This window comes from Lepus europaeus, chromosome 18 (genome assembly GCF_033115175.1).
Source record: "Lepus europaeus isolate LE1 chromosome 18, mLepTim1.pri, whole genome shotgun sequence".
Classification (NCBI taxonomy): Eukaryota; Metazoa; Chordata; class Mammalia; order Lagomorpha; family Leporidae; genus Lepus; species Lepus europaeus.
The window spans coordinates 324,060-351,175 of NC_084844.1; the positions used below are offsets into that span (position 1 = coordinate 324,060).

The window sequence follows — 27,116 nt, forward strand, 5'->3', positions numbered from 1 at the left end:
GGCACACATCAGCCTCTCCGGTGCTAACACCGCAGCTCGTAATGAGAGGCACTCCTCCCCAGGGGAACTCGGCTCACGGCCTCAGCGTGTCACACAGCGGCCATGGTGGGAAGAAGTCCCTGCTGAATGCTAATCCAAACGTACTGTAAACACTTAGAGTTCTGGGTTTCCTGTTTTGGCAACAATATACATTTTTTTTTAACACCAGCAGCTGCCAGTGAGTACAAAGTCCAGCAGGCAGGAGCTGACCAGATGGAGACTGTTTCAAACCTGTGCCCCAAGATCTAGGCGACTGACTTGAGATCCCGCTGTCAGGTTTAGTTTCTTCATCCCTGTAAACCCACTTGGGCAGGTGACTTCATGGCTGGAAAGCTTACAGAAGCACCCATTCCCCACTTCCCCACACTGCTGTTTTATAGACCTGTGACCCACAGCCTCTGGCAGCTGCGTCAGAGGCAGCTGCACAGGCCTGAGAGGTCAGCTTATCCAAACCGCCCGCACCCAGGACTCCATCTCCTGAACAGGCCTGCAAGCAGCAAACCCTGCAGCACTCTCGCCCCGAGAACGGTGGCTCCAAAAGGCCCTAAGCTGATTTACTGACCTTGACAGCTAACAGAGTGAAAGACAGGCAGGCAGCTGGGAGCAAGACTTCAGACCCCGCCACAGTTGACAGAGAAAAGTACACACTGATATAAAAGCAATTATTTTGCAAATTATTTTTCTGTGAAGTACTACGAACTTACATGACTGCATCCAGAGAAACTGTGGGAAAACTTAACCCAGTGGGGCTCACTTATTTGGGGGACTGAAGTCTCAGCAATATTGAAAATTGTGCTTCTACACAAACATCATCATTTTCCCAAGTGCCCAGGGAGCTTCTGTCCCTCACGGCTCCTCCTGTCTTGGAGACGGGGCTGGCGCGTCCGCGTCCACCTGGGCAGCGCTGGGACGCGGCGCTCACCTGATAAACATTTTGCAACTGTCATCATTCTGATCGTGAAGCTTCCAGCGGGTGGTGAAATCATCAGTTTTCAGATCTTTGCCGTAACAGATCCTATACAATCATGGGAACTCCACTCGCAGAGGTTCTCACGCCTTCAGAATCAGGCAGCACAATGAGGCGTGCCGGGACAGGCCCAGCTGACTTATCTGGCTGGCCCAGCACTCGGTGCCATCAGGCAGCCGCTTCTCCGCTTCCTGACGAGAGGCAGGGAAACTGTGCTCTTATCGCCCGGGGCAGATCTGCCCCCCAGGTACAGGCTGAGCCATGAAGAATTATTTCACACTTTTTCTTTTAATAAGAGGGGAAATTAGAAAGACACAAAGCTATTATTACATGTTTAATTTGCTCAGCTCTGACACGGTGCCTTCCAGCCTCTGCAGTGGCACACACTGGGAGGGGCAGCACTACGCAGAGCCCAGGCACCTGCGGGTCACCGCCAGCCCCCCGGAGGAGCACTGTCTGTCCGACACCTCGAAGGCAGCCAACATTCTTACTTCTCATCTACAATGCATGCTTCCCATCACAGCCCTGCAGAAGCCCCACAGGGAAGGCTTTAGGAGTCAGCAGCACCCTTGCTCCACTCAAACACCTCTTAGTAGATTAGTGTCTTAAAGAACTTAAATTCATCAGCAGACATGGCAGGGGTGGGTGCAGTGGCTCTCTGTGTTTCTACGGAATATGAAGAGACACCAGCTTGTGGAGAGTAAAATCTGAGGGCTCTCCTAGATTTAAGGCATCCAAATGAAAAGGCTGGCTCCACTCCTGCTGCTGTGCTGTGTGCGCAGAGAAAGGCAATACATGTCTCAGATGTCCCCCGAGCCATTCCCTCTCTTCCCACCCAGAATACTTTAAGCACCCCACTGTCTACTAAGAGTGGACTTCAAAAGTCTATAGAAAAGGGAATTAAAAGACAAGTTTATTTCGATGCAAAAAAAAAAAAATTGAAGCCACACATGTCTTTTCTTAACCAGAACTTTGCACAGGGTGTGGTGTGCGATGCAGGAGACAGCTCATCTATAAACCCTCACACAGGACCGACTGCATCTGCGCAGCCCTTACACAGCAAGGCAGCAGCTGGAAGCAGTTCTCTTTAATCATCTCCATTTAATTTTATAAATCCTTTGAAAATATTTAGATGCTACAGAACTTTCCTTTCTCACACTTTTTCCATAAACTAAAGGGCTTGGGCTTGAATCCTCATACAACCACATGCTTGCCCTGAGACACGGCCACCATGGGTTGGTCCAGGCAGCAGCTGCCCTTTGCTGGCAGCTTCAGGGGAGGAGGCAAACTGAGGGCCCAGGGTGCCAAACAGCATAAAAGGAACCCCAGTTTGGGGAATGAGGGAGGAAACCCATGAGCAGCAGAGGGTGGGCCTGCCCTGGTCAGACTCACAGCCCTGCCAGGTCCTAGAGCCCCGGCAGAGGTGGACAGCACATCCCTATCTGCCAAGTGCCAAGGACCTGAGTGGGCACAGCCAGCAGCAGAGTCCACTCCCTAAGACGCTGGCACTGCTCGCAATCTGGCCTCTTGAACACGGGGCTATAAAGCCTTGTTCTGACCACTTGGAGGCATACCCAAGAAAGGGTGGGGTGGGGTGGGGTGGGCCAGCGCCGCAGCTCACTAGGCTAATCCTCCACCTGTGGCGCCGGCACTCCAGGTTCTAGTCCTGGTCAGGGCACCAGATTCTGTCCAGGTTGCCCCTCTTCCAGACCAGCTCTCTGCTGTGGCCCGGGAAGGCAGTGGAGGATGGCCCAAGTGCTTGGGCCCTGCACCCGCATGGGAGACCAGGAGAAGCACCTGGCTCCTGGCTTCGGATCAGCGCAATGCGCCGGCCGCAGCACACCGGCCGCGGCGGCCACTGTAGGGTGAATCAACGGAAGGAAGACCTTTCTCTCTGTCTCTCTCTCTCACTGTCCACTCTGCCTGTCAAAAAAAAAAAAAAAGGAAGGAAGGATCGGGTGAACCTGAGTCTCTCCCAAGGCTGAGGGCAGAGAGGACAGGGGGGTGCAGCCACCACGGGGGCTTCCAAGCACATGTGGCAGCACTGCAGACTAGCCGTTCAACACACATGTAGCAGTTACAGTCACAGGGAGACAAACACCTGCAGGTAGAACACAGCAAGGACACGGCGAAACAGCAGGCCTGCCCTGAAGTGTGTCACCAAACACTCAAGTTTTCACAGCAGTCAGGCAGAGGCACGGTGCCAGATCCCCGTCCAGAAACCCCGTAGGAATGGACCAAGGAGGCTCAACTTCGGCCCCCTGCAAAGCAGGCCTAGATTATGGGATAAAATTTCCCAAACTCCAAGAATTGTAGGTATTCTCAAAACTGGACACTAAACACTCCACACACCACATGTCTCCTGGCCCAGGGCACTTCTTCCAGGTCTGACTTGAGAAAACAGAGCACAGTGAGGGGGTGTGGGGGCGGTGGCACCTGCTCCACCTCAGGAGTGGGAGAAGCAGAGGCAGGTGCTGGGTGCTGCCGCTGCACAAGTGGGTGCTTCCACTGCTCGGTGGCGCAGACGAGGACCTGTCCTGACCCCGGACTCTGCTCTTCCTGCAGCTCAGCACTGTCCTCGTCAGAACCTCAGCACGTAGAGCTGTCTCCAAACAGAAGGAAAGCCAGAGCCATCTGCTTCAAAAAGCCACCGAGCCCGAGCTGAGCGGCAGTCAGCAGCGACTCCACCCGGAAGCCCAAGTCTGAGACAGAAGAGGACAATGAGTCTCCTCAAAGAGCGGAAACCAAAAAAGCCACATTACATCCCCCGACCCCCAGGAAAGCCCTTCAAGTACAAATGCTTCCAGTGCCCCTTCACCTGCAACGAGAAGTCTCACCTTTTTAATCACATGAAGTACGGTCTCTGTAAGAACTCCATCACTTTAGTTTCAGAACAAGACCGGGTCCCCAAGTGCCCTAAAGCTAACTCGCTAGACCCTAAGCAAACCAACCAGCCAGACCCCACGGCTAAGCCAGCTTCTTCCAAGTCAGCCACAAACGGACACTCCAGCTTCGACTCGAAGCTTCAACACAGCTTTCCCAAGGAGGACGTCAAGGAAAACGTGGAGCTGAAAGCTCGGGGGGTCCACAAGTGCCCACCAAAGCCAGGCCTCCACAAGGACACAGCACCCCTTAGCCCAGTCCCAGAAGCTGCCCTGGGCCCCCAGGCTGCCCTGGAAGGCGTGGTGCGGCCTTCAGCATTTGTTCCAGTCGGGGAGCACAGACTGAAAGGGCCAGAAAACACAGAGGCACCAGAGATGCTGGCGGTAGCGCCCCCCACAGCCAAAGCCGCCGCTTTCCATGCTAAGTCGGCCTTCCACACTCCTGGCTACCCCTGGAAGGCCGGCTCTCCATTCCTGCCACCCGAGCTTCCACACAGAATGCCATCGGCAAAGGGCTTCAGTGCCATTCCCCCCTACGTGCACCCCACTGTGCCAGAGTATCCCCCACACTTCCACGCCGAGCACGGACTAGCCACCATCTACTCCCCCTACCTCCTGGCTGGGAACGCCTCTGAGTGTGACACACCTCTGCTGTCCCTCTATGGAGCCCAAGACCAAAGGCCCTTCCTGCCTCACCCAGGGCCGATCCCTAAGCACCTGAGTCCATCTCCATCAACATACGACCACTACAGATTTTTCCAGCACTATCCCTCCAATCTGCCGATTCCTTATGGGTTTTACAGACCAGAGTCAGCATTTTCCTCCTATGGCCTCAGGCTGCCCCCCGTGGCCGGCATCACCCGGGATCAGAGCTCACACCCACTGGAAGAGGCTGTCCTGCTCTATGCAGCCTCAAGTCCTTCCAAGTCAAACCCTCCCACCGCCCACAAGAAGCATACCGAGCCTGAGAAGGAAAGTCCACCTCCAGAGGCTAAAGACCCTTCCAAAGACAGGCAGAGGGACACCGAAGGGGCCAAAATGAGCCCCCGTGAGGGCAGCGCAGCCACAGGCTCACCAGGGAGGCCCAGCCCCACCACGTTCGCGCAGACCAGCCAGACCTGCGAGGGCCTGTGTGACCTCTCCAACAAGCCCGCCACGTGCACCCTGGGACGGCTCCACCAGCCAGAGCACAGCCCCGCAGCCTTCACATCCGTCCCGAAAAGCCACGAATGCCTACACTCCGAGGTCCCTGCCACGGGGACAGAGTCTCCAAACAGGTAAGACATTTCATTTTCAAAGCTTCCAAGTAAGGTTTTTGGTTTGCAATTAGCCAAGTTTACACTGGCTCAAAATCTTTACCGCGTCACTTTCTAAGCCCTTCTCTCAACTTCTTCCAGCCTGAAGGCCACAACCAGAGACCCTCCCGTCCAGACAGGAAGCACCACTCTGGTCACGGAGGTTGTGCCTTCCAGCCCAGAGGACAGCTCCAGGACAGGCCCTCTCAACCTCTCCAAGAAACCAGAGGCCAAACTGGCAGCAGCTCACGGCCCCGTGTACAGAGGCTGCCTCCTAGAGGAGTCCCCCAGCTTCGCGGAGCTACAGGACCTACCCCTCAACCTCTCAGTGAAGGACCCCTGCAATGCCCGGCCCCCAGGGCCCACCTTGCCCAGCCCGCCCCCAGGCACAGAGCCTGATGACGCTGCTGCTGCTGCCGCCAATCAGGAAGAAACAGGAAGTCCTGGGGATGGGCCAAGCCAAACCAAGCCACACAAGGACAGCCCCAGCGCTGACAAGGCCCCAGCGTCAAGCCCAGGAGGGAAGGCCCGCGATGTGTGTGAAGAGGACAGCAGTGACGAGCAGAAGCAGACAGCAGCTGTGGCCCTGTGCCAGCTGGCAGCCTACAGCCCAGGAAACGTCAGGGTGGGCGACGGGGAGCCCGCAGCCCAGGATTCTGCCTGCCCACAAGAGGCACCCCCTCTCGGGTGCACAGAACGCCAGGAGGCTCAGTGTGACCTCAGACCCAGAGGAACAAAGAGGACAAGTCACAGAGACGCGGGGAGATCCCAGCCAGCAGCTAAGAAGGTGAAGCCGAGCGACACGGCCAGAGTGTTCACTCTCCGGAAGAGAACCCGCATGTCCTAAAGCCAGGGTATGAGGCTCGCGGCATGCACGCCCCACCTCAGGCAGGACCTTCTCCTTTTCCCCGAGCAGTTCCTAAAAATGCAGCTTCGTTTTTTCTTCCCAAAAATAAGTCTGCAGTTTGGTTTGGTTTTTGTAAATATTAGAAGGTGTCTCCACTTTTGATTAAAGACACATCTGAGTGACTCACACCCTAACACTGTGAGTTGAACTTCGGCTCTCATGTTTGCAACACACCAGACAGACTCAACGTACAGAACTAGAGGTAACGTGTAGATATACGCCATCCTGCAGAAGGGCCTCTGACAAAGACTCGTACAGATACTGTAGCACTAGAACAAATGCTCTGAACTGTTTTTTATTAAGTACAGTTGTGTGTTTTGTTTTGAAGCAAATAGAAGTTACTGGGAAACATGCCAGGAAAACAAACCTTTTTAATACTAGCATTCAAGTATTGCATGGAGAGTGCTGTGACTCTATGTGACTGAACAACACACAAACATCACGAGGTTATTTATACAATTAACTTATTTCCTTACGGAAATGGTACTGCTGGTGAAGGTATTGCCAATTTATTCCATTTGCTTATAATGTCACAGTAAGTTTTTGATTAATTCAGCCTAATTTTCCACTCCTTACAATGTCCATGTTATTCATGTTCCAATAAACTCCTGGTCAGTGCTAAGCACCCATCCACAAGAGACAAATGCAGGTCTGTGCTGTCCATGGGCCTTCTTGCCATGAGGCCCTACAAAAAGGGGCATCCGCTAGGACAAACTGAGCGCACAGGGTGTATGCATGTGCACTCTGTGTACAACATGGGCATGTGTGCAACATGTGTGTCTGACAGGGGTATGTGTTGTGTGTACGTGTGTATATGTGCTGAATGTGTGACATGGGAGTGGGGTGTGTGTGCTATGTGTGCAATGTGTGTGTGCACATGTGCTGTGTATAAAACGTGTATACTGTGTATGCAATATGTATATGTTGTATGTACATGTGTGTGTGCTGTATGTGTAACATGGGAGTTGTGTGTGTGTGCTGTAGGTGCAACATGACAAGTGTGCGTGTGCTGTGTACAACATGGATATGTGTTGTGTGTATATGTACTATGTGTGCAACATGTGTATGTGCGCGTGTGCTGCGTGTACATGGCATGTGTGCTCTTTGCAATATGCTGTGTGCATGTGTGCTATGTGTGCAATATCGTGTGTGCATACACTATGTGTGCCAACACAGCATGTATGCATGTGTACTGTGTATACAACATGGGCATGTATGTTGCATGTGCAACATGGCATGTGTGCACATTTGTGTGAATCAGTGGTCCAAGGGGTCCTCAGGCCTCAGAGCACTTACAAGAACAAGTGCCCAGACCGGCGCCGCAGCTCTATATGCTAATCCTCCGCCTGCGGCACCGACACACCAGGTTCTAGTCCCAGTCGGGGCACTGGATTCTGTCCCAGTTGCCCCTCTTCCAGACCAGCTCTCTGCTGTGGCCCAGGAGTGCAGTGGAGGATGGCCCAAGTGCTTGGGCCCTGCACCCCATGGGAGACCAGGAGAAGCACCTGGCTCCTGCCTTCGGATCAGCACAGTGCGCCGGCCGCAGCGGCCATTAGAGGGTGAACCAACGGCAAAAGGAAGACCTTTCTCTCTGTCTCTCTCTCACTGTCCACTCTGCCTGTCAAAAAAAAAAGAGCAAATACCCAGAGCATCACCCCAAGCTCTGCCTGAGCCGGGCTGCTCCATCCCCAGCTCCCCTTCCTCCTACTCTTGAGAGGCCGTCTCTCTCCCAGGTGCTCAGCGTCAGCTGGGTGTGCTGAGGACAGCGGCTCTGGCACTGTGTGGGAAACCTTTCTGTGACACAGGTGGTCCTCAATCCACGGCTCTCTCAGGACAGCAGAGGTCCTGATGAAGCTGTCCATTGACGAGGAACACAGTGCTCTGGGGAACATTCCAACAACAAACCCTGCGAAGACAGAACCCCTGCCAATCCTGTTTCCTACTGATGTGAGTAAGGCCTGCTGGCACTGAGACAACCCTGCCTTGTTCTGGTGAACACACAGGAGAGCCAGAACTGAAGAGTCGCCATATCTCAGTAAAACATTAGTTTATGTTGTTTTGGTGAACTTTGTACTAACAGATACTTTTTCAAAAACCCAATCTAGAAAACTTTATTTTTAACTTTTTATTTATTTATTTGAAAGGCAGAGAGACAGAGTTCCCAACCATTGGCTCACTCCCCAAATATCCACAACAGCTTGGTCTAGGCCAAAATTAGGAGCTAGGAACACAATCCTCGTGGGCAGCAGGAGCCAATCACTCGAGCCATTGCCACCGCCTCCCCAGGGTCTGTTTTAGCAGGAAGCTGGAGTCAGCAGCCAGTGCCAGGAGTGCAAGCTCTGGTGTGGGATGAGGGAGTCTGAACTGCTGGGCCAAAGGCCGGCTCCTTAGAAACCCTCAAACACTTAGCACCTAACAGCAAACACAACATACCCTGTCAATTCCCATTTATACACTTGTAGAAACACAACAGGGAGATCAATAAAAGACTCCTGAAACACACAGCTAGAGTAGGATAAAATCCTCTGGGAAAAGCAAATGGAGCTATGGATTCAAAGAAAGGATAAATCTCCTGTGAAAGAAACATTTGGGATTTTCAGTGGAGATGGCAGATGTGAGATCATCATAACACCCAGACCCTCTGTGTGGGGGAGACGTACCTCTCTCTGTTTGCCTCTGCCTCTCTCTTAACTCTGCCTTTCAGGTAGACTGATAAATATTTTTAAAAAGCAGGGGGGTCTAGGAGGGGGACATTGTGGCATGGAGGATGGAGCCGCTGCCTGCAGTGCCGGCATCCCATGTAGGCGCCAGTTCCAGTCCCAGCTGCTCCACTTCCCATCCAGCTCTCTGCTATGGCCTGGGAAAGCAGTGGAAAATGGCCCAGGTCCTTGGGCTCCTGCCCCACAGGGGAGGCCCAAAGGAGGCTCCTGGCTTCATATTGGCGCAGCTGTAGCCATTGCGGCCATCTGGGGAGTGGGCCAGCAGATGGAAGACCTCTCTCTCTCTCTCTCTCTCTCTCTGCATCTGCCTCTCTATAACTCTGCCTTTCAGGTAGATGGATAAATCTTTAAAAAAAAAAAAAAAAAAAAGTTGGGGCCAGAGCTGTGGCATAGCAGGTAAAGCCACCACCTGCAGTGCCAGCATCCCATATGGGCACCAGTTCAAGTCCTGGCTGCTCCACTTCCAATCCAGCTCTCTGCTATGGCCTGGAAAAGCAGTAGAACATGGCCCAAGTCTTTGGGCCCCTGCACCTGCATGGGAGACCTGGAAGAAGCTCCTGGCTCCTGGCTTCATATTGGTGCCACTCTGGCCATTGCGGCCATCTGGACCAGCAGATGGAAGACACCTCTCTCTCTCTGCTTCTGCCTCTGACTTTCCTTTTCTCTCTTTGTTAACTCTTTCAAATAAATAATTTTTTTTAAAAAAGTGATGTGACCATAGTTTCATTTTTAAAAGATAGTATTTGGGGCAGCAAATAAAATGCTTTTCAACTGGTTGCTTTTCTATAAAACCAAAGGAACCTACTTGTGAGGGGCACTTGGCACACATGCTGCAATCTGCCCCCAGAATGCAGTGTGGGTACCAAGTGAGCACCGCTAGGCCCTCCAAGGACTGCATGAGTTCCCCTAAGGTTCACCCAAGGCTCACCCTGGAAAATCACACACCTCTAAGGAGTTACAATCTCACTGGCACGCCTGGCTCTTCCATGGACATACACCAAGATGTTCTGGCAAAGAACAAAAATATGACACCTCCTGCTTCCCAGCAAGCAGCCCTGCAGGAAACAGTGGCAGCAGTGACAGTATATCAGACTTGACCTCCTGCACTAAGGACCCAAAGCCAAGGACAGGGCCCTGCAGACAAGGAGTTCTTGCCTCCCACCTCATGCTGCAAGGACACACTTCTGCCTCAGAGGCCCAGAGTCTCAGAACACTGCCTTGCATCAGGCATCACCTTCAACCACAAACACCAGTCAGTGGGGCGCCACCTGGGGTGCAAGGGTCACTCCACTGACCCAGACAGCCCCGGTCTACAGCATGGAGTCACCTCTGCAGAAGCTTCACCCTCCTGATGCGACAACTCTCACCAGCCAAGGCAGGCCCTTGCACTTGTCTTCAAAAGCAGAGTAGATCCTGGAGCTATAGAACAAAATAGCACCACTAATTTTTTTAACTACACTGCCTTTCTACATTCATGCAGGACCCAAACTCTGAGCTAAACTTGATAATCTATCAAAAAGTGAAATGGAGATTACCATACAACCCAGCAGTTCTTTCTGAGCATACACTTAACAGTCTCGGAAAGCTACAGGCTACATTCACAGCAGCAGTGTCCATCGATGGTACATCCTTAAAAAGAAAGGACATTCTCACCCATGCTATGACACAGATGAACCCTGAACACCTAACACTGAGATACCCCAGGCCACAGGGCCAAGCACTGTGCTTCCACAGGGTCCCTAGAATGGACACATCTGCAGAGGAGAGTGTAGAAGGGAGGGAGATGGGGCCATGCCTTCACCAAGGGCGACCAGCTTCAGACGGAGACGTGGTGATGGCTGCACAACAGTGCAGGGGATGATGTCACAGAGCTGTATGCTTAAAAATGCTTAAAATCAGGGCAAGCGCTGTGGAGTAGCAGGTAAAGCCACCGCCTGCAGCACCAGCATCCCATATGGGAGCCAGTTCAAGTCCCGACTGCTCTACTTTCAATCCAAACTCTGCTATGGCCTGGGAAAGCAGTGGAAGATGGCCCAAGTCCTTGGGTCCCTGCACCCTTGTGGGAGACCTGGAAGAAGCACCTGGCTCCGGATCGGCACAGCTTCTGCCGTTGCGGCCAATTGGGGAGTGAACCAGCAGATGACGGAAGACCTTTCTCTCTCTGCCTCTCCTTCTCTCTCTGCATATCTGTGGTACTCTGACTTCCAAATAGATAAATAAAAATCTTTAAAAAAAAAAAAAAAAGGTTAAAATCAGGACCAGCTTTGTGGTATAAGGGGTCAAGCTGCTGCCCGCAACAGTGGCATCCCATATGGGTGCTGGTTCGAGTCCTGCTTTGCTTCCAATCCAGCTCCCTGCTAATGCACCTGGGAAACCAGTAGAAGATGGCCCAAATCCTTGGTCCTTTGCGCCCACGTGGGAAACCCAGAAGCAGCTCCTGGCTCCTGCCTGATCCAGCCCTGGCCATTGCGACCATTTAGGGAGTGAACCAGCAGATAGAAGACCTCTCTCTAGCTCTCCATCTCTTTCTCTGTAATTCTGCCTTTCAAATAAGTAAAATCTTTCTTTAAAAAATGGTTAAAATGAAAAACGTTTGTTCTAGAAATATATTTTGCCACAATTTTTTAAAAGTAATAATGTAATATACCAAAAACAAATGCAGTATATACTTAAAGTGGGCTTACTATGTTGTGGATGAATTACTAGCTAAATAAAGTTGAATTCACGTTTAGAAACCATCACTCCACCATTCCGAGCAGCCCTCTCTGTGGCAGCTGCTATCTGTCCACGGCACGACTCCACCCTCAACCAAAACACCCCATTCTGCAGGGAAGGAGGGGCAGGGGCACTCACTCACACACTAAGGAGAGAGCGGCTCCCACCCAGAGTGCAACAGGCCTTGCTGTGGGCTTCAGTGCTCGCAGGCCAGAACGTCCACAGAACTCAAACAAAGCAGGTGGTTAGCTAGGGACTTGGACCCCGGGGCTGTGTCTGCAACTCAGGTCAGAGCCTATCCCTCCAGGCCGAACCAGGCGCACAGGCCTGGGGCAGAGGCTCTGCAAAAGGGAATGCAGCAGCCCAGGCGGGAACCCCAAGCCCATAGGAGCTGGCAGCCCTGGGCTGGCCTCTGCATCAGACCCCACACAGCCCTGGAAGAGAGGGGACACAGCAGACGTGCTAGTGTGGGTCTTTTCTGGGAAACACTAACTCCTATGCCACTGACTTTGCCCCAGGGTCCTGCGCCTAGCTTAGACATAAAGCCATCCAGGACCTCGCCTAGCTTAGACATAAAGCCGTCCAGGACCTTCAATCACATGTGCCTGGGGGGCTGGGCCAGCAACTCCCAGCCTTCGCAGGACGGGCCTCTCTGGTGGAATCCTGCTGGACATATCCTCACGCAAGGCGACAAATGACATCACCAACTATGGCAAAGCAAGGAGATGCATGGATGGGCTCCTGCACCACAACAGCCTCAAGGCTGGAACACACCGAGAGAATCAGTGTTTTCCAAACTCTGCATTCTAATCAAACACTTGCAGCAGCCAAGGGAATGCTCGCAGAAGCAAGCTGCAGCACTTCTGCATCTCCCGAGACCTCAGGCCCTGGAACTACTAAGGCAACAAACAGGCTCCCGGGACCGAACAGAGCAGTTAGGTCTAGAAAACACTCCCACAAAGTCATTCGACTAAAGGGTGACTGCAGTCCCCAGAGAGGGAGAATCCGCCTTCCAGACAAGTGGAAAGATGGCTAAGAACAGAGGGAAACACCTGCAGACCACGCTCACACCACGAAGCCAGGAAACCACGACGAATCCACGCAACAACGAGAGAAAGACGCACCTACGCAACGAGCAAAGGACCGGAAGGTAAGGAGTGCTGTGGCTGTCTGAACAACATGAACTCACATACCCTTTATGCTTCTCAGCTTCACTGAGATGCATTTCATCTTCCATACCCAGTAGTTCCACTCCCGGGTTTATACACAGGAGACATGAAAACAACAGGTCCACACAAAAACCTCTACACAAGTGTTTGCAGCAGTGTTATTTGTGACGGTCTCAAGGTTGAGGACAACCCAGATGCCCAACAACTGCAGAAGCAATGAACAGCATGTGGTCATTCTGCACAATGCACACTGATCAGAAGGAACATCTGTGTCTCTCTCTCTCTCTGTAAGCCTGCCTTTCAAATAAATAAATAAGCAAATCTTTTAAAAATATATGTAACAGGGGCTGGCGCTGTGGCGCAGCGAGTTAACGCCCTGACCTGAAGCTCCGGCATACCATATGGGCGCCAGTTTGAGACCCGGCTGATCCAGCTCTCTGCTATGGCCTGGGAAAGCAGTAGAAGAAGATGGCCCAAGTCCTTGGGCCCCTGCACCTGTGTGGGAGATCCGGAAGAAGCTCCTGGCTCCTGGCTTTGGATCGGCACAGCTCCACCCATTGCAGCCAATTGGGGAGTGAACCATCGGATGGAAGACCTCTCTCTGCCTCTGCCTCCCCTCTCTCTGTGTGTAACTCTTTCAAATAAATAAATAAATCTTTAAAAAAATAAAATAAAATAAAAATATATGTAACAAATTTGGACTGGTACCGTGGTGTAGCAGGTAAAGCCTCCGCCTGCAGTGCCAGCATCCCACATGGGTGCCAGTTCAAGTCCCAGCTGCTCCACTTCCCATTCAGCTCTCTGCTATGGCCTGGGAAAGCAGTAGAAGATGGTCCAAATCCTTGGGCCCCTGCACCTGTGTGGGAGACTCAGAAGTCCCTGGCTCCTGGCTTCAGATCAGCCCAGCTCTGGCCATTGCAGCCAACTGGGAAGTGAACCAGCAGACAGAAGACCTCTCTCTGCCTCTCGTCCTCTGTGTAATTCTGACTTTCAAATCAATAAGTAAATAATCAAAATACATCCATACATACATATATATGGATATCTATATATGTAACAATAAACAGTGCATGCTCTGTCTACACAACACTGCTCAACAGTAAAAACGAAGGCCGGTGCCATGGCTCATTAGGCTAATCCTCCGCCTGCGGCGCCGGCACACCGGGTTCTAGTCCCGGTTGCCCCTCTTCCAGGCCAGCTCTCTGCTGTGGCCCGGGAAGGCAGTGGAGGATGGCCCAAGTCCTTGGGCCCAGCACCCACATGGGAGACCAGGAGGAAGCACCTGGCTCCTGGCTTTGGATCGCAACGCGCCAGCCGTTGTGGCCGTAGCGGCCACCTGGGGGTTGAACCAACAGCAAAAGGAAGACCTTTCTCTCTGTCTGTCTCTCTCACTGTCCACTCTGCCTGTCAAAAAAAAAAAAAAAAAAAAAAAAAAAACAGTAAATACAATGAAGACGACAAGTACTTGGCATAATATTGTTGGGATACTGCTTGCGATGCCCACATCCTGTACCAGACTGCCTGGGTCCAAGCCCCAGCTCCACTTCCAATTCCAGTTTCCTGCTCATTACCTGCTGGGAGTCAGCAGGTGGCCTGGCTTTGGCCTGGTCCAGCCCCAGCTGTTGACAGTATCTGGAGAGTAAACTAGCGATGGAAAATCTGTACCTACTTACCTATCTGCCTTTCAAATAAATTGAAAAAAGTTTTAAGACTGAAGTACTGCCGGCGCCATGGCTCAACAGGCTAATCTTCCGCCTTACGGTGCCGGCACACTGGGTTCTAGTCCCGGTCGGGGCGCCGGATTCTGTCCCGGTTGCCCCTCTTCCAGGCCAGCTCTCTGCTATGGCCCGGGAAGGCAGTGGAGGATGGCCCAAGTCCTTGGGACCTGCACCCCACGGGAGACCAGGAGAAGCACCTGGCTCCTGGCTTTGGATCAGCGCAGTGCACCGGCCGTGGCGGCCATTGGAGGGTGAACCAACGGCAAAAGGAAGACCTTTCTCTCTGTCTCTCTCTCTCTCACTATCCACTCTGCCTGTCAAAAATAAATAAAATATTAAAAAAAAGACTAAAGTACTAACACATGTTAAATCACAGATGAAGATCAAAAACACACTATATGAAATAATTAAGACACGAAGACCACATAATACAGATCCCATTTATATGAATTGTTCCAGAAAGGCAAATTTATAGACAGAAAGCAGAATGGGGACACTTAGGGTTCAGGGCATTGGGAGAATACAGAACTGCTCTGAAAACAGGGTTTTTTGGGGGGCAACAAAAATGTCGGAGTTTGTGAACTCAAGAGGCTTCCCATAAGCCTTGGCAGCTCATGACAAGAAACTTGGGTGACTACTGACATCATAAATAAGAGTGTCAACTGTTAAATCAACAACAGGAGTCACTGTGCACTTACTCCCCATGTAGGATCTCTGTCCTTAATGTGTTGTACTATGAGAATTAACGGTAAAACTAGTACTCAGACAGTACTTATACTTTGTGTGTCTGTGTGAGTGCAAACTATTGAAATCTTTACTTAGTATATACTAAGTTAATCTTCGGTATAGAAAGATAATTAAAAATGAATCTTAATGAAGAATGGGATGGGAGAGGGAGTTGGAGATGGGATGGTTTGCGGGTGGGAGGGTGGTAATTGGTGGAAAAACCGCTACAATCCAAAAGCTGTACTTTCGAAATTTATATTTATTAAATAAACTTTTTTTTAAAAAAATGTTCTGAAAGTAAACAGTGATGATGGCCACACAACTCTAACCACAGTAACAACCACTTAACTGTCCATCTTTAAAAACTGTTTTTATAGGGGCCGGTGCTGTGGTGTAGTGGGTAAAGCCACTGCCTACAGTGCTGGCATCCCATATGGGCGCCGGTTCAAGTCCCAGCTGCTCCACTTCTGATCCAGCTCTCTGCTGTGGCCTGAGAAAGCAGTGGAAGATGGCCCAAGTCCTTGGGCCCCTGCACCCACATGGGAGACCTGGAAGAAGTTCTTGGCTCCTGGCTTTGGATCAGCACAGCTCCGGCCGTTGTGGCCAGTTGGGGAGTGAACCAGCAGATGGAAGACCTCTGTCTCTCTCTGCCTCTCCTCTCTGTGTAACTCTGACTTTCAAATAAATAAATAAAATCTTAAAAAAAAAAAACTGATATATGTGAAAGACAGTATGAGCTGGTTCACTCCCCAGTGTGGGCAATGGCTCTGACTGGGCTGAGCCAAAGCCAGGAATCAGGAACTCAATCCAGGTCTCTCACTTGCAATAGCAAAAACCCAGTTATTTGAGCTGAAACTGCTGCTTCTCAGGGTCTGCATTAGCAGGAAACTGGAGCCACAACATTGAATCCTGGTACTCACCCAGGCAGCTTACCTACTAGGCCAAATGCCTGCCCCCTAACTATCCACTCTAATAGAACTTTAGGGTATGTGACTTGTATCCCAGTAAAGCTGTTTTGATTAAGAAAAAAAAAAAAAAAAAACCATGGACAGCCTTGTGGCCCAGAGGTTAAGCTGCCAAAAGCACCCCACACAGAAATGTCTGAGTTCAGTTCCCAGCTCCAGCTCCTGAATCCAGCTTCTTGCTGACGCAGATCCTGGGAGGCAGCAGCAATAGCTCACCAGACACCTGGGCAGCATTCTGAGCTCCAGCCCCAGATGCAGTGGGTACCTGGAGAATGAACCAGCAGATGGGAACTCCTTCTCTCCATCTGTTTGCCTCTTAAATGAACAAGTTTTGAGGACAAAAGCAGAAAAATTAAACAGAAATTACAGGCCTCAAAAGATCCCATCTGTCACTGAGCCAAGTACCAGCATGGCTCAGACGACCCAATGATGGACAGAAGCCACCTCCTGGGTACAAAATGGTCCTGTGATAACATTGTGGGGACAGTGTCCATCCTTCCGGACACCCCCAGCCACCCCAGGGGCTGTCCACAGCAGCCACAGCAGCCAATGACAGCCACAGCCCAACATGTGGTCTGGGGCTCATGGTCCCTCCACACCCACCACATCATACCCTGCTGCCTTGCTTAGCCCCTGCTGCATCCCACCCCAACTCTGCAGGTGCTGAGCACCAGGGTCCACACAGACCTGTGGGACTACAGCTGTAGTACTCTCTGTGGACAACAGGGTGAAACGTGGTTCCCAAGGGTAAAAAAAAATCAGACATTCCCAGGGTTCATGGCCCCCAAAGCCAGGTGTTTAGGATATCTGCTGTATAGAAATCAGCAGATTTAAGAAGTTCCCAGGGGAACAGGCCACGAGACATGCATCCAACATGTTCCTCCTGGAAAGCACCGTGTGTGCTCCCAGCTGGGCCACACGGGGCAGGCAGGGGCAGGTGAAGACTAGGAGGTGCCCCAGCAGCCTCGGCGATACAGGGGAACGTGCTGCAGCGACTTACCCTCTGTGAGTCGCGACGGGAGCAAGAGGCCTCGCCTGCCCAGTTCTGCCAGTGCCAGACACCCGCCGTGCCACGCCTTGTCTGTCTCCTGAAAACTGAGAGCAAAGGCGTAATGTCAGCTGTCCCTGCAAGGACGTGAGACCGCCAGGATGGCCAGGCCCTGCTCTGGGCCGTCAGTGAGCTTCTGAAACATCAGCTGGATGAGGAAACGCAACAGTCCACTCTGTGGCTACAACCACAGGTGCAGACCTCCTGTCAAGGGGGAAAGGTCCTGGGTCAGCCCCTAGAGCCACATCCAGTGACGGACACTGTGCAGGGGTGCCACGGGGTCCTTCCGCTGGGGCAGCGACGCTCCAGCTACCCCACACAAGCAGCAACACTCTCACATTCGTCAAAGTGCTGACACCTCCGACAGGCCAGGCTCAGACAGGGATTCTACCAAATGCAGATGGAGCCTGCGAAGAGCAGGAAGGCCCTGCCTGCGTGATACCACACTGTTCACTGCAGCAAGCAAGTTAGCATAAAAAAAGGATTTTTTGGCACCATAGGAAGTATGGACTTTTAACAAAGAAGTTTTAAGTAATATTTTATATTTAGTAAAAATTTTCCTGAAGTGGTTCAGCAGCTCTTTTAAGGGCATGATCCTTGCATTATAATCAGTGAAAGTTTTTTTTTTTTTTTTTTTTTTTTTTTGGACAGGCAGAGTGGATAGAGAGAGAGAGAGACAGAGAAAAAGGTCTTCCTTTTTGCCGTTGGTTCACCCTCCAATGGCCGCTGTGGCCGGCACTTCGTGCTGATCCGAAGCCAGGAGCCAGGTGCTTCTCCTGGTCTCCCATGGGGTGCAGGTCCCAAGGACTTGGGCCATCCTCCACTGCCTTCCCGGGCCATAGCAGAGAGCTGGCCTGAAAGAGGGGCAACCGTGATAGAATCTGGCGCCCCAACCGGGACTAGAACCTGGTGTGCCGGCACCGCAAGGCGGAGGATTAGCCTGTTAAGCCACAGCGCTGGCCAGTAATTCTTTCTTAGAGTGATCAGAGTTGTTCTAAATTTCCAATATATTTTGTTACCAATATAAATATGGAGATAAATCTCACCAACAAGCAAAACAACTACAGGATTTTTATTGATTTTTTTTTTTTTTTTGACAGGCAGAGTGGACAGTGAGAGAGAGACAGAGAGAAAGGTCTTCCTTTTTGCCGTTGGTTCACCCTCCAATGGCCGCCGCGGTAGCGCGCTGCGGCCAGCGCACCGCGCTGTTCCGATGGCAGGAGCCAGGTGCTTATCCTGGTCTCCCATGGGGTGCAGAGCCCAAACACTTGGGCCATCCTCCACTGCACTCCCTGGCCACAGCAGAGAGCTGGCCTGGAAGAGGGGCAACCGGGACAGGATCGGTGCCCCGACCGGGACTAGAACCCGGTGTGCCGGCGCCGCAAGGCGGAGGATTAGCCTATTGAGCCACGGCGCCGGCCAGTAATTCTTTCTTAGAGTGATCAGAGTTGTTCTAAATTTCCAATATATTTTGTTACCAATATAAATATGGAGATAAATCTCACCAACAAGCAAAACAACTACAGGATTTTTATTGATTTTGATTAATTTGACAACGAAATGTTTAGGAAAACCAGTAAGTTGCATACCTAGCTGTAAAAATTCACAAGGATACTCAGGAGTCTGAGTGACTGGGGTCACTTGGCCAACACCTCTCAATTGCCAGGGTGCCCAAGGTCCTGGAAGGCGAGACAGACACAGACACAGAGGTCCCTCCAACTCACCACCAAGAAGGGAGTCAATCCTGACTACAATTCTTTAAACTCTGGATGCTCATTATGCATCTGCCAAAGGCTGTGACTGTTTCTAAAACTTAGTGTCAGTACTCTGTATCCCTTAACATTTTCACTAAAGATGCTCTACACTTGTCACAAAGATTGCCAAAGCAGAGGCCGGCACTGTGGCATAGCGGATAAAGCCGGCGCCTGCAGTGCTTACATCCCATATGGGCACTGGTTCCAATTCCAGCTGCTCCACGTCTGATCCAGCTCCCTGCTATGGCCTGGGAGAGTGGTAGAAGATGGTTCAAGTGCTTGGGCTCCTGGCTGCTGGTTTCAGATCAGCTCAGCTCCGGACATTATGGCCACTTGGGGTGAACCAGAGGATGGAAGACCTCTCTCTGTCTCTCTTTCTGCCTCTGCCTCTCTGTAACTGTGCCTTTCGAATAAATAAATAAACCCAACAAACAAACAAACAAACAAAAAGCTAGAGTAAATGAACTAGACCAGATCACGAATAGGGAGGGGAGAACGCAGCTGAGGGACGGCAAATCCGAGGAGACAGCGTCAGCTCGCTCAGACATGCTAGGGCGCAGGCCTGCCAGGCCTTCATCAGAGATGGACACAGGAGGCTGGGCCTCAAGGCTGCTGGTGCCAGGTGTCACCAGTGTCACCAGGCATGAGAGGACCTCACTCACCTACACACCAGGGCCCAGGAAGTCTCTCGTGTGGGGATGAGGCCACGAGTCTAGCTGAGAAGAGGACGAGGAGAGGAGATGCAAAAGAAGGCTCGAGGAAGGGCAGGATGAAGAGTCAGCTTCAAATTAGCAAGGGAACACACAGAAATACATAAGGATAAAGACATAAGTGGGGGGTCGGCGCTGTGGCACAGCGGGTTAACACCTTGGCCTGAAGCGTCGGCATCCCATGTGGGCACCGGTTTGAGACCCGGCTGTTCCACTTCTGATCCAGCTCTCTGTTATGGCCTGGGAAAGCAGTAGAAGATGGTCCAAGTCCTTGGGCCCCTGCACACAGATGGAAGACCCAGAGGAAGCTCCTGGCTCCTGGCTTTGGATCGGCACAGCTCGGCCGTTGCGGCCAGTTGGGGAATGAACCAGCGGATGGAGGACCAGACTCTCTCTCTGCCTCTCCTCTCTGTGTAACTCATTCAAATAAAAATAAATAAATCTTTAAAAAAAAAAAAAAAAACGTAAGGAGCCAAGGAGGCTGCGGTGGCGGGGCCCTGGCCCTCTAAGCTGACCTCTCTGCTGTGCCACAGCCACTGCCCAGGGAAGGGCAGAACAGGGCTCATCCCAGGGCCCATCAACCTCAGAGAGAACCACAGGGCCACCCTAAAACCAGCAAGCAGAATCGTTCGGAGAAGCAAACCTCATTCTCCGACCCGTACACTACTCCGAGAGGTAGGGAACACTTCCACAGCACACAGCACAGAGGGAAAAGACCAATATTTGACACACTATTTCCTGCACTCCTTAACTGCGACTGAGCAGGCTCGAGGCTAATGCAAGAAGACACCTGCTCCAGGATGACAACATCTTGTGGGCTGATCCCAGAGCTGTCTCCAGTGACTGACAAACATGTGCTGGGGCACTCAAAAGTGCTGACAACACAGCTTTCTGCATGCTAGTCACAGCCACACAGTGACAGTCCCAGGCGACAGCAGCCAGCTAACAAATGGCAACAGCAAAACCAGGGTCCTGAGCAAGCAGAACGCTGTTCTGAAACCACCGCAAAGTGAAAAACCACAGGGAGGCGACAGGAACAATGCCTCACGTGACACAGGTCTGCAGGCCCCACACTCACACCCCGCCCACACCCCACCTTCCAGGGCCCACACGCCCCCAGGCTGAGGCAGCAGCAGCTCAACACAGGTGGCTCTAAGTTTAAATTTTAGTTCATTAAAATGAAGTTCAATTTCAAGTCCACACCAGCCTTATTTTTACTGTCTCAGCAGCCACGCCAGCCAGGACAGGAACTGACTCAGAACACTGTGCGCTATAGCACGTTCTGGAGACGGGTGGCCCCTCTCCAGGGGCAAAGAGCTCTGCGTGCATCTGCTCAAATGGACCCCAACACACCAGAAATAACTAGAGTTACCAAGCTTACATTCTACAGGGAAGCAAGAGGGCTGCTGGGGTCCTAACGAATAGCATGACTAAAAAACGTAAAACGACATGAGTAAAGAAAAGCCACTGCTTTGCACATGGGGCTAGGCATGTGTGTCTCCATGACCCTCTCACATACCTGAAACAATCCAGCACAGACCCAACCACATCATCTGCCAGCTCTCTGGGAAGCCTTCCAGCCATCCGACCGATCCTGGAAAAAGCAGCAACAACTGGTCAGTACCATCAGCCCATCATGGAGGGTGTCCACTAAACAGGAGCCGCCCCGAGTGAGTCTTTTCCTCCAGAGAACAGGCAAGGAGAAGATGACCCAAAGCAGGCCTTGAACACTGCTCAGCAATCCTCACCTGCCACAGAGGGGATGTCACATTCAATAAGCAGACAGAGTGAGGAGCTTGTCCAGGCCTGAAGCAGGTGGATGCAAAGGGGCAAAGGAGCCTCGGGCACACAAGTGCCTGCAGTCAGCACACCTGTCACCACAGTAGACACTGCTGGCCACCACTGACAGGCATAAGGAGAATGCTCCGGGCACCCACGCAAACCTGCCCACCCTGCTGGCTGCCTCCACGCTGGATACTGACCATGCCGACTACCAGGCCACCTGACACAGAGGCCCACAGCTAGGAAGGCCTGGCAGGCTCACCAGCCAGCACCAGAGACCAACTCTCAAGGAAGGGTGCTGGCCGGAGGCCTCCAGCAAAGCCCATCCTGTGCTCCTATCTCCATGGCCTGCCACACCTGGGCAGACAGGACTGTGAGTGAGACACGGTCCACCACAGACACAAATGAAAAACCCAGTGGAGCCCCGCCAGCACTTTCACCCTCAGACCCCACAGAAACCCCCTTGGCTTTGATGATTGGAACTCACTGGGCACAGAAGTCCAGGAGACCACGGGGAGGGCAGCCCCACTCCACCCGGCCCCTTCACCCAGCTTTTTTTCTCTATAACAGAAGCCTCATCTGACACCACACCCATGGGAGCCAAGAATTCACTTCCATAATTATCTTTAAAGTTAAGATATAAAAAAATAAATTTGAATTAGAAAAAAATCATTCTACCTTTTAAAAATCTGTAAGACGTTTGAGGCCTCAAGCCCCAAATCAAGTATTAAATAGTGACAGGCTCCACAGGCCACTGGGCTATACATCCAGACCCCCAGCCCCCAGGAAGAGCCAGGTGCCTACCCTTTAGCCGCAGACCACCGCACAATCGTGTCTTTGTCCTTCAGCCCGCCCAGCAGCTGCTCTGCAGGAACAAGAGGATGGTGAGGAAGGTCCATCTACTCTAGCCCCCGCCCTCAGTGCCCAGCTCTAAGGGAACCCACCCTGGACAGCGCTCACAGGGAGGTCCACTTCCTGTAGCCCCCACCTCAGTGCCCAGCTCTGAGGGAACCCACCCTGGACAGTGTTCACAGGGGGGTCCACTTCCTGTAGCCCCCACCTCAGTGCTCAGCTCTGAGGGAGCCCACCCTGGACAGCGCTCACAGGGAGGTCCACTTCCTGTAGCCCCCACCTCAGTGCCCAGCTCTGAGGGAACCCTGCCCACCTGGACAGCACTCACAGGGGGGTCCACTTCCTGTAGCCCCCACCTCAGTGCCCAGCTCTGAGGGAACCCTGCCCACCTGGACAGCACTCACAGGGGGGTCCACTACCTGTAGCCCCCACCTCAGTGCCCAGCTCTGAGGGAACCCACCCTGGACAGCACTCACAGGGAGGTCCACTTCCTGTAGCCCCCACCTCAGTGCCCAGCTCTGAGGGAACCCACCCTGGACAGCACTTACAGGGGGGTCCACTTCCTGTAGCCCCCACCTCAGTACTCAGCTCTGAGGGAACCCACCCTGAACAGCGCTCACAGGGAGGTCCACTTCCTGTAGCCCCCACCCCAGTGCCCAGCTCTGAGGAGCCCACCCTGGACAGCGTTCACAGGGAGGTCCACTTCCTGTAGCCCCCACCTCAGTGCCCAGCTCTGAGGGAACCCACCCTGGACAGGGCTCACAGGGAGGTCCACTTCCTGTAGCCCCCACCTCAGTACCCAGCTCTGAGGGAACCCTGCCCACCTGGACAGCACTCACAGGGGGGTCCACTTCCTGTAGCCCCCACCTCAGTGCCCAGCTCTGAGGGAGCCCACCCTGCACAGGGCTCACAGGGAGGTCCACTTCCTGTAGCCCCCACCTCAGTGCCCAGCTCTGAGGGAACCCACCCTGGACAGCGCTCACAGGGGGGTCCACTTCCTGTAGCCCCCACCTCAGTGCCCAGCTCTGAGGGAACCCTGCCCACCTGGACAGCACTCACAGGGGGGTCCACTTCCTGAAGCCCCCACCTCAGCGCCCAGCTCTGAGGGAACCCACCCTGGACAGGGCTCACAGGGAGGTCCACTTCCTGTAGCCCCCACCTCAGTGCTCAGCTCTGAGGGAGCCCACCCTGGACAGCGCTCACAGGGAGGTCCACTTCCTGTAGCCCCCACCTCAGTGCCCAGCTCTGAGGGAACCCTGCCCACCTGGACAGCACTCACAGGGGGGTCCACTTCCTGTAGCCCCCACCTCAGTGCCCAGCTCTGAGGGAACCCTGCCCACCTGGACAGCACTCACAGGGGGGTCCACTACCTGTAGCCCCCACCTCAGTGCCCAGCTCTGAGGGAACCCACCCTGGACAGCACTCACAGGGAGGTCCACTTCCTGTAGCCCCCACCTCAGTGCCCAGCTCTGAGGGAACCCACCCTGGACAGCACTTACAGGGGGGTCCACTTCCTGTAGCCCCCACCTCAGTACTCAGCTCTGAGGGAACCCACCCTGAACAGCGCTCACAGGGAGGTCCACTTCCTGTAGCCCCCACCCCAGTGCCCAGCTCTGAGGAGCCCACCCTGGACAGCGTTCACAGGGAGGTCCACTTCCTGTAGCCCCCACCTCAGTGCCCAGCTCTGAGGGAACCCACCCTGGACAGGGCTCACAGGGAGGTCCACTTCCTGTAGCCCCCACCTCAGTACCCAGCTCTGAGGGAACCCTGCCCACCTGGACAGCACTCACAGGGGGGTCCACTTCCTGTAGCCCCCACCTCAGTGCCCAGCTCTGAGGGAGCCCACCCTGCACAGGGCTCACAGGGAGGTCCACTTCCTGTAGCCCCCACCTCAGTGCCCAGCTCTGAGGGAACCCACCCTGGACAGCGCTCACAGGGGGGTCCACTTCCTGTAGCCCCCACCTCAGTGCCCAGCTCTGAGGGAACCCTGCCCACCTGGACAGCACTCACAGGGGGGTCCACTTCCTGAAGCCCCCACCTCAGCGCCCAGCTCTGAGGGAACCCACCCTGGACAGGGCTCACAGGGAGGTCCACTTCCTGTAGCCCCCACCTCAGTGCCCAGCTCTGAGGGAACCCTGCCCACCTGGACAGCACTCACAGGGGGGTCCACTTCCTGAAGCCCCCACCTCAGTGCCCAGCTCTGAGGGAACCCACCCTGGACAGCGCTCACAGGGAGGTCTACTTCCTGTAGCCCCCACCCCAGTGCCCAGCTCTGAGGAGCCCACCCTGGACAGCGCTCACAGGGGGGTCCACTTCCTGTAGCCCCCACCTCAGTACCCAGCTCTGAGGGAACCCACCCTGGACAGTGCTCACAGGGAGGTCCACTTCCTGTAGCCCCCACCTCAGTACCCAGCTCTGAGGGAACCCACCCTGGACAGTGCTCACAGGGGGGTCCACTTCCTGTAGCCCCCACCCCAGTGCCCAGCTCTGAGGAGCCCACCCTGGACAGCGCTAACAGGGAGGTCCACTTCCTGTAGCCCCCACCTCAGTGCCCAGCTCTGAGGGAACCCACCCTGGACAGTGCTCACAGGGGGGTCCACTTCCTGTAGCCCCCACCCCAGTGCCCAGCTCTGAGGGAGCCCACCCTGGACAGTGCTCACAGGAAGGTCCACTTCCTGTAGCCCCCACCTCAGTGCCCAGCTCTGAGGGAACCCACCCTGGACAGCGCTCACAGGAAGGTCCACTACCTGTAGCCCCCACCTCAGTGCCCAGCTCTAAGGGAACCCACCCTGGACAGCGCTCACAGGGAGGTCCACTTCCTGTAGCCCCCACCTCAGTGCCCAGCTCTGAGGGAACCCACCCTGGACAGCGCTCACAGGGAGGTCCACTTCCTGTAGCCCCCACCTCAGTGCCCAGCTCTGAGGAGCACACCCTGGACAGCGCTCACAGGGATGCCCTGGAGGTAATCACAACAACAGCCTTAACCGTAGTGGGGGCTGCTGTGGTGCAGCTGACTAAGCCACTACTTGGGATGCCTCCATCCCATAGCATAGTGCCAGCTGCAGTCCAGAGACTCCAGTTCTCATCCAGCTTCCTAAAAAAGCACCCTAGGAGGCAGCGGAAGATGGCTCAACTGTTTGCGTCCAGCACCCACACTAGCAACCCAGATAGAGCTCCTGGCTTTGGCCTAGTAGCCCAACCCTGGCTGTTGCAGACATTTAGAGAGTGAATCAGTGAATGAAAGATTCTCTCTCTCTCTCTCTCTCTCTGAGTGTATGTGTGTGTGTATGTGTGTATGAGTGTGTGTGTATGTGTGTATGAGTGTGTGTGTGTGTATGTGTGTATGTGTGTATGTGGTAGTGTATGTTGCTCTGTCTTTTAAGTAGATGAAAAAGAACATTTAAAAAAAGGAACTTAGGCCGGCGCCGTGGCTTAACAGGCTAATCCTCCGCCTTGTGGCACCGGCACACCGGGTTCTAGTCCTGGTCGGGGCGCCGGATTCTATCACGGTTGCCCCTCTTCCAGGCCAGCTCTCTGCTGTGGCCCGGGAAGGCAGTGGAGGATGGCCCAAGTCCTTGGGCCCTACACCCCATGGGAGACCAAGAGAAGCACCTGGCTCCTGGCTTCAGATCAGCGTGATAAGCCGGCCACAGCGGCCATTGGAGGGTGAACCAACGGCAAAAAGGAAGACCTTTCTCTCTGTCTCTCTCTCTCTCACTATCCACTCTGCCTGTCAAAAAAACAAAAAACAAAAACAAAAAAAAAAAGGAACTTAAGGCCGGCGCCGCGGCTCACTAGGCGGATCCTGTACCTACGGCGCCAGCACCCCAGGTTCTAGTCCCGGTCGGGGTGCCAGATTCTGTCCCGATTGCCCATCTTCCAGGCCAGCTCTCTGATATGGCCCAGGAGTGCAGTGGAGGATGGCCCAAGTCCTTGGGCCCTGCACCCCATGGGAGACCAGGAGAAGCACCTGGCTCCTGCCTTCGGATCAGCGCGGTGCGCCAGCCGCAGTGGCCATTGGGGAGTGAACCAACAGAAAAGGAAGACCTTTCTCTCTGTCTCTTTCTCTCACTGTCCACTCTGCCTGTCAAAAATAAAATAAATTATAAAAAAAAAAAAAAAAAGGAACTGACTTTAATCATAAGAACACTTCCTGGTCAGCGCCGTGGCTCACTAGGCTAATCCTCCACCTGCGGCGCCGGCACCCCAGGTTCTAGTCCCAGTTGGGGTGCCGGTTCTGTCCTGGTTGGTCTTCTTAGTCCAGCTCTCTGCTGTGGCCTGGGAGTGCAATGGAGGATGGCCCAAGTCCTTGGGCCCTGCACCTTTATGGGAGACCAGGAGGAAGCACCTGGCTCCTGACTTCGGATTGGAGCAGTGCGCCGGCCGCAACACACCAGCTGTAGCGGCCACTTGGGGGGTGAACCAACAGAAAAAGGAAGACTTTTCTGTCTGTCTCTCTCACTCTTAAGTCATCATTTAAAGTCCATTTTTGCCACTGTTCCTAGATGACCCCATCAAATCACTAACAAGAGCAGCTCCCTTCCCCAGGCCAGAGAGACCAGAAGGTCAAGGGTGTCTGAAGCAGGCTGGGAGGTTCCAGGGAGCTGTCTGTTGGAGGCTGGGCAAGATGAGCCCTTCTAGTGGACAGGTCAAGCCCTGGGAGAGCCCCTTGGCTGCCTGGGAAAGTTTGATGCCAAGAAACAACTATAGGGAGGGGTTCAGAAGAAGCCCATGTGGAGCCACAGGGTAGCTGGACACAGGCAGATGCAGAGGGGGTGGTCTGGAGGGAGCGGACAGGAGTGCCAAGGGCAGTCAGGCAGCACAGGAAGAGGCAGACAAGGGCTTCGCCTCAGACAGTGGTGCTCAA

General features: G+C 53.5%; 2 protein-coding genes across 2 annotated transcripts in view; one reads left to right on the forward strand and one right to left on the reverse strand.

The window, feature by feature from the left end:
• Positions 1-27,116, reverse strand: part of TBCD (tubulin folding cofactor D) — a 176,669-nt gene that overhangs the window by 106,176 nt on the left and 43,377 nt on the right. The window contains exons 11-13 of the mRNA XM_062175522.1: positions 22,202-22,262; positions 21,135-21,209; positions 17,104-17,198 (exon numbers count right to left, since the gene is read on the reverse strand). Coding sequence (XP_062031506.1) covers positions 17,104-17,198; positions 21,135-21,209; positions 22,202-22,262 — 231 coding nt within the window. The remainder of the gene's footprint in view (positions 1-17,103; positions 17,199-21,134; positions 21,210-22,201; positions 22,263-27,116) is intronic.
• On the forward strand, positions 3,727-6,030 carry ZNF750 (zinc finger protein 750). The gene is made up of 2 exons (XM_062175764.1): positions 3,727-5,165; positions 5,286-6,030. Exons 1-2 carry the CDS (start codon positions 3,727-3,729, stop codon positions 6,028-6,030), a joined length of 2,184 nt encoding a protein of 727 aa, XP_062031748.1.

Excerpts from the sequence above, each read along its gene's own strand:
- ZNF750 (XM_062175764.1), top strand. The coding sequence starts at position 3,727 with ATGAGTCTCCTCAAAGAGCGGAAACCAAAAAAGCCACATTACATCCCC. Across the intron at positions 5,166-5,285 it reads GGGACAGAGTCTCCAAACAG|CCTGAAGGCCACAACCAGAG; the intron begins GTAAGACATTTC and ends AACTTCTTCCAG.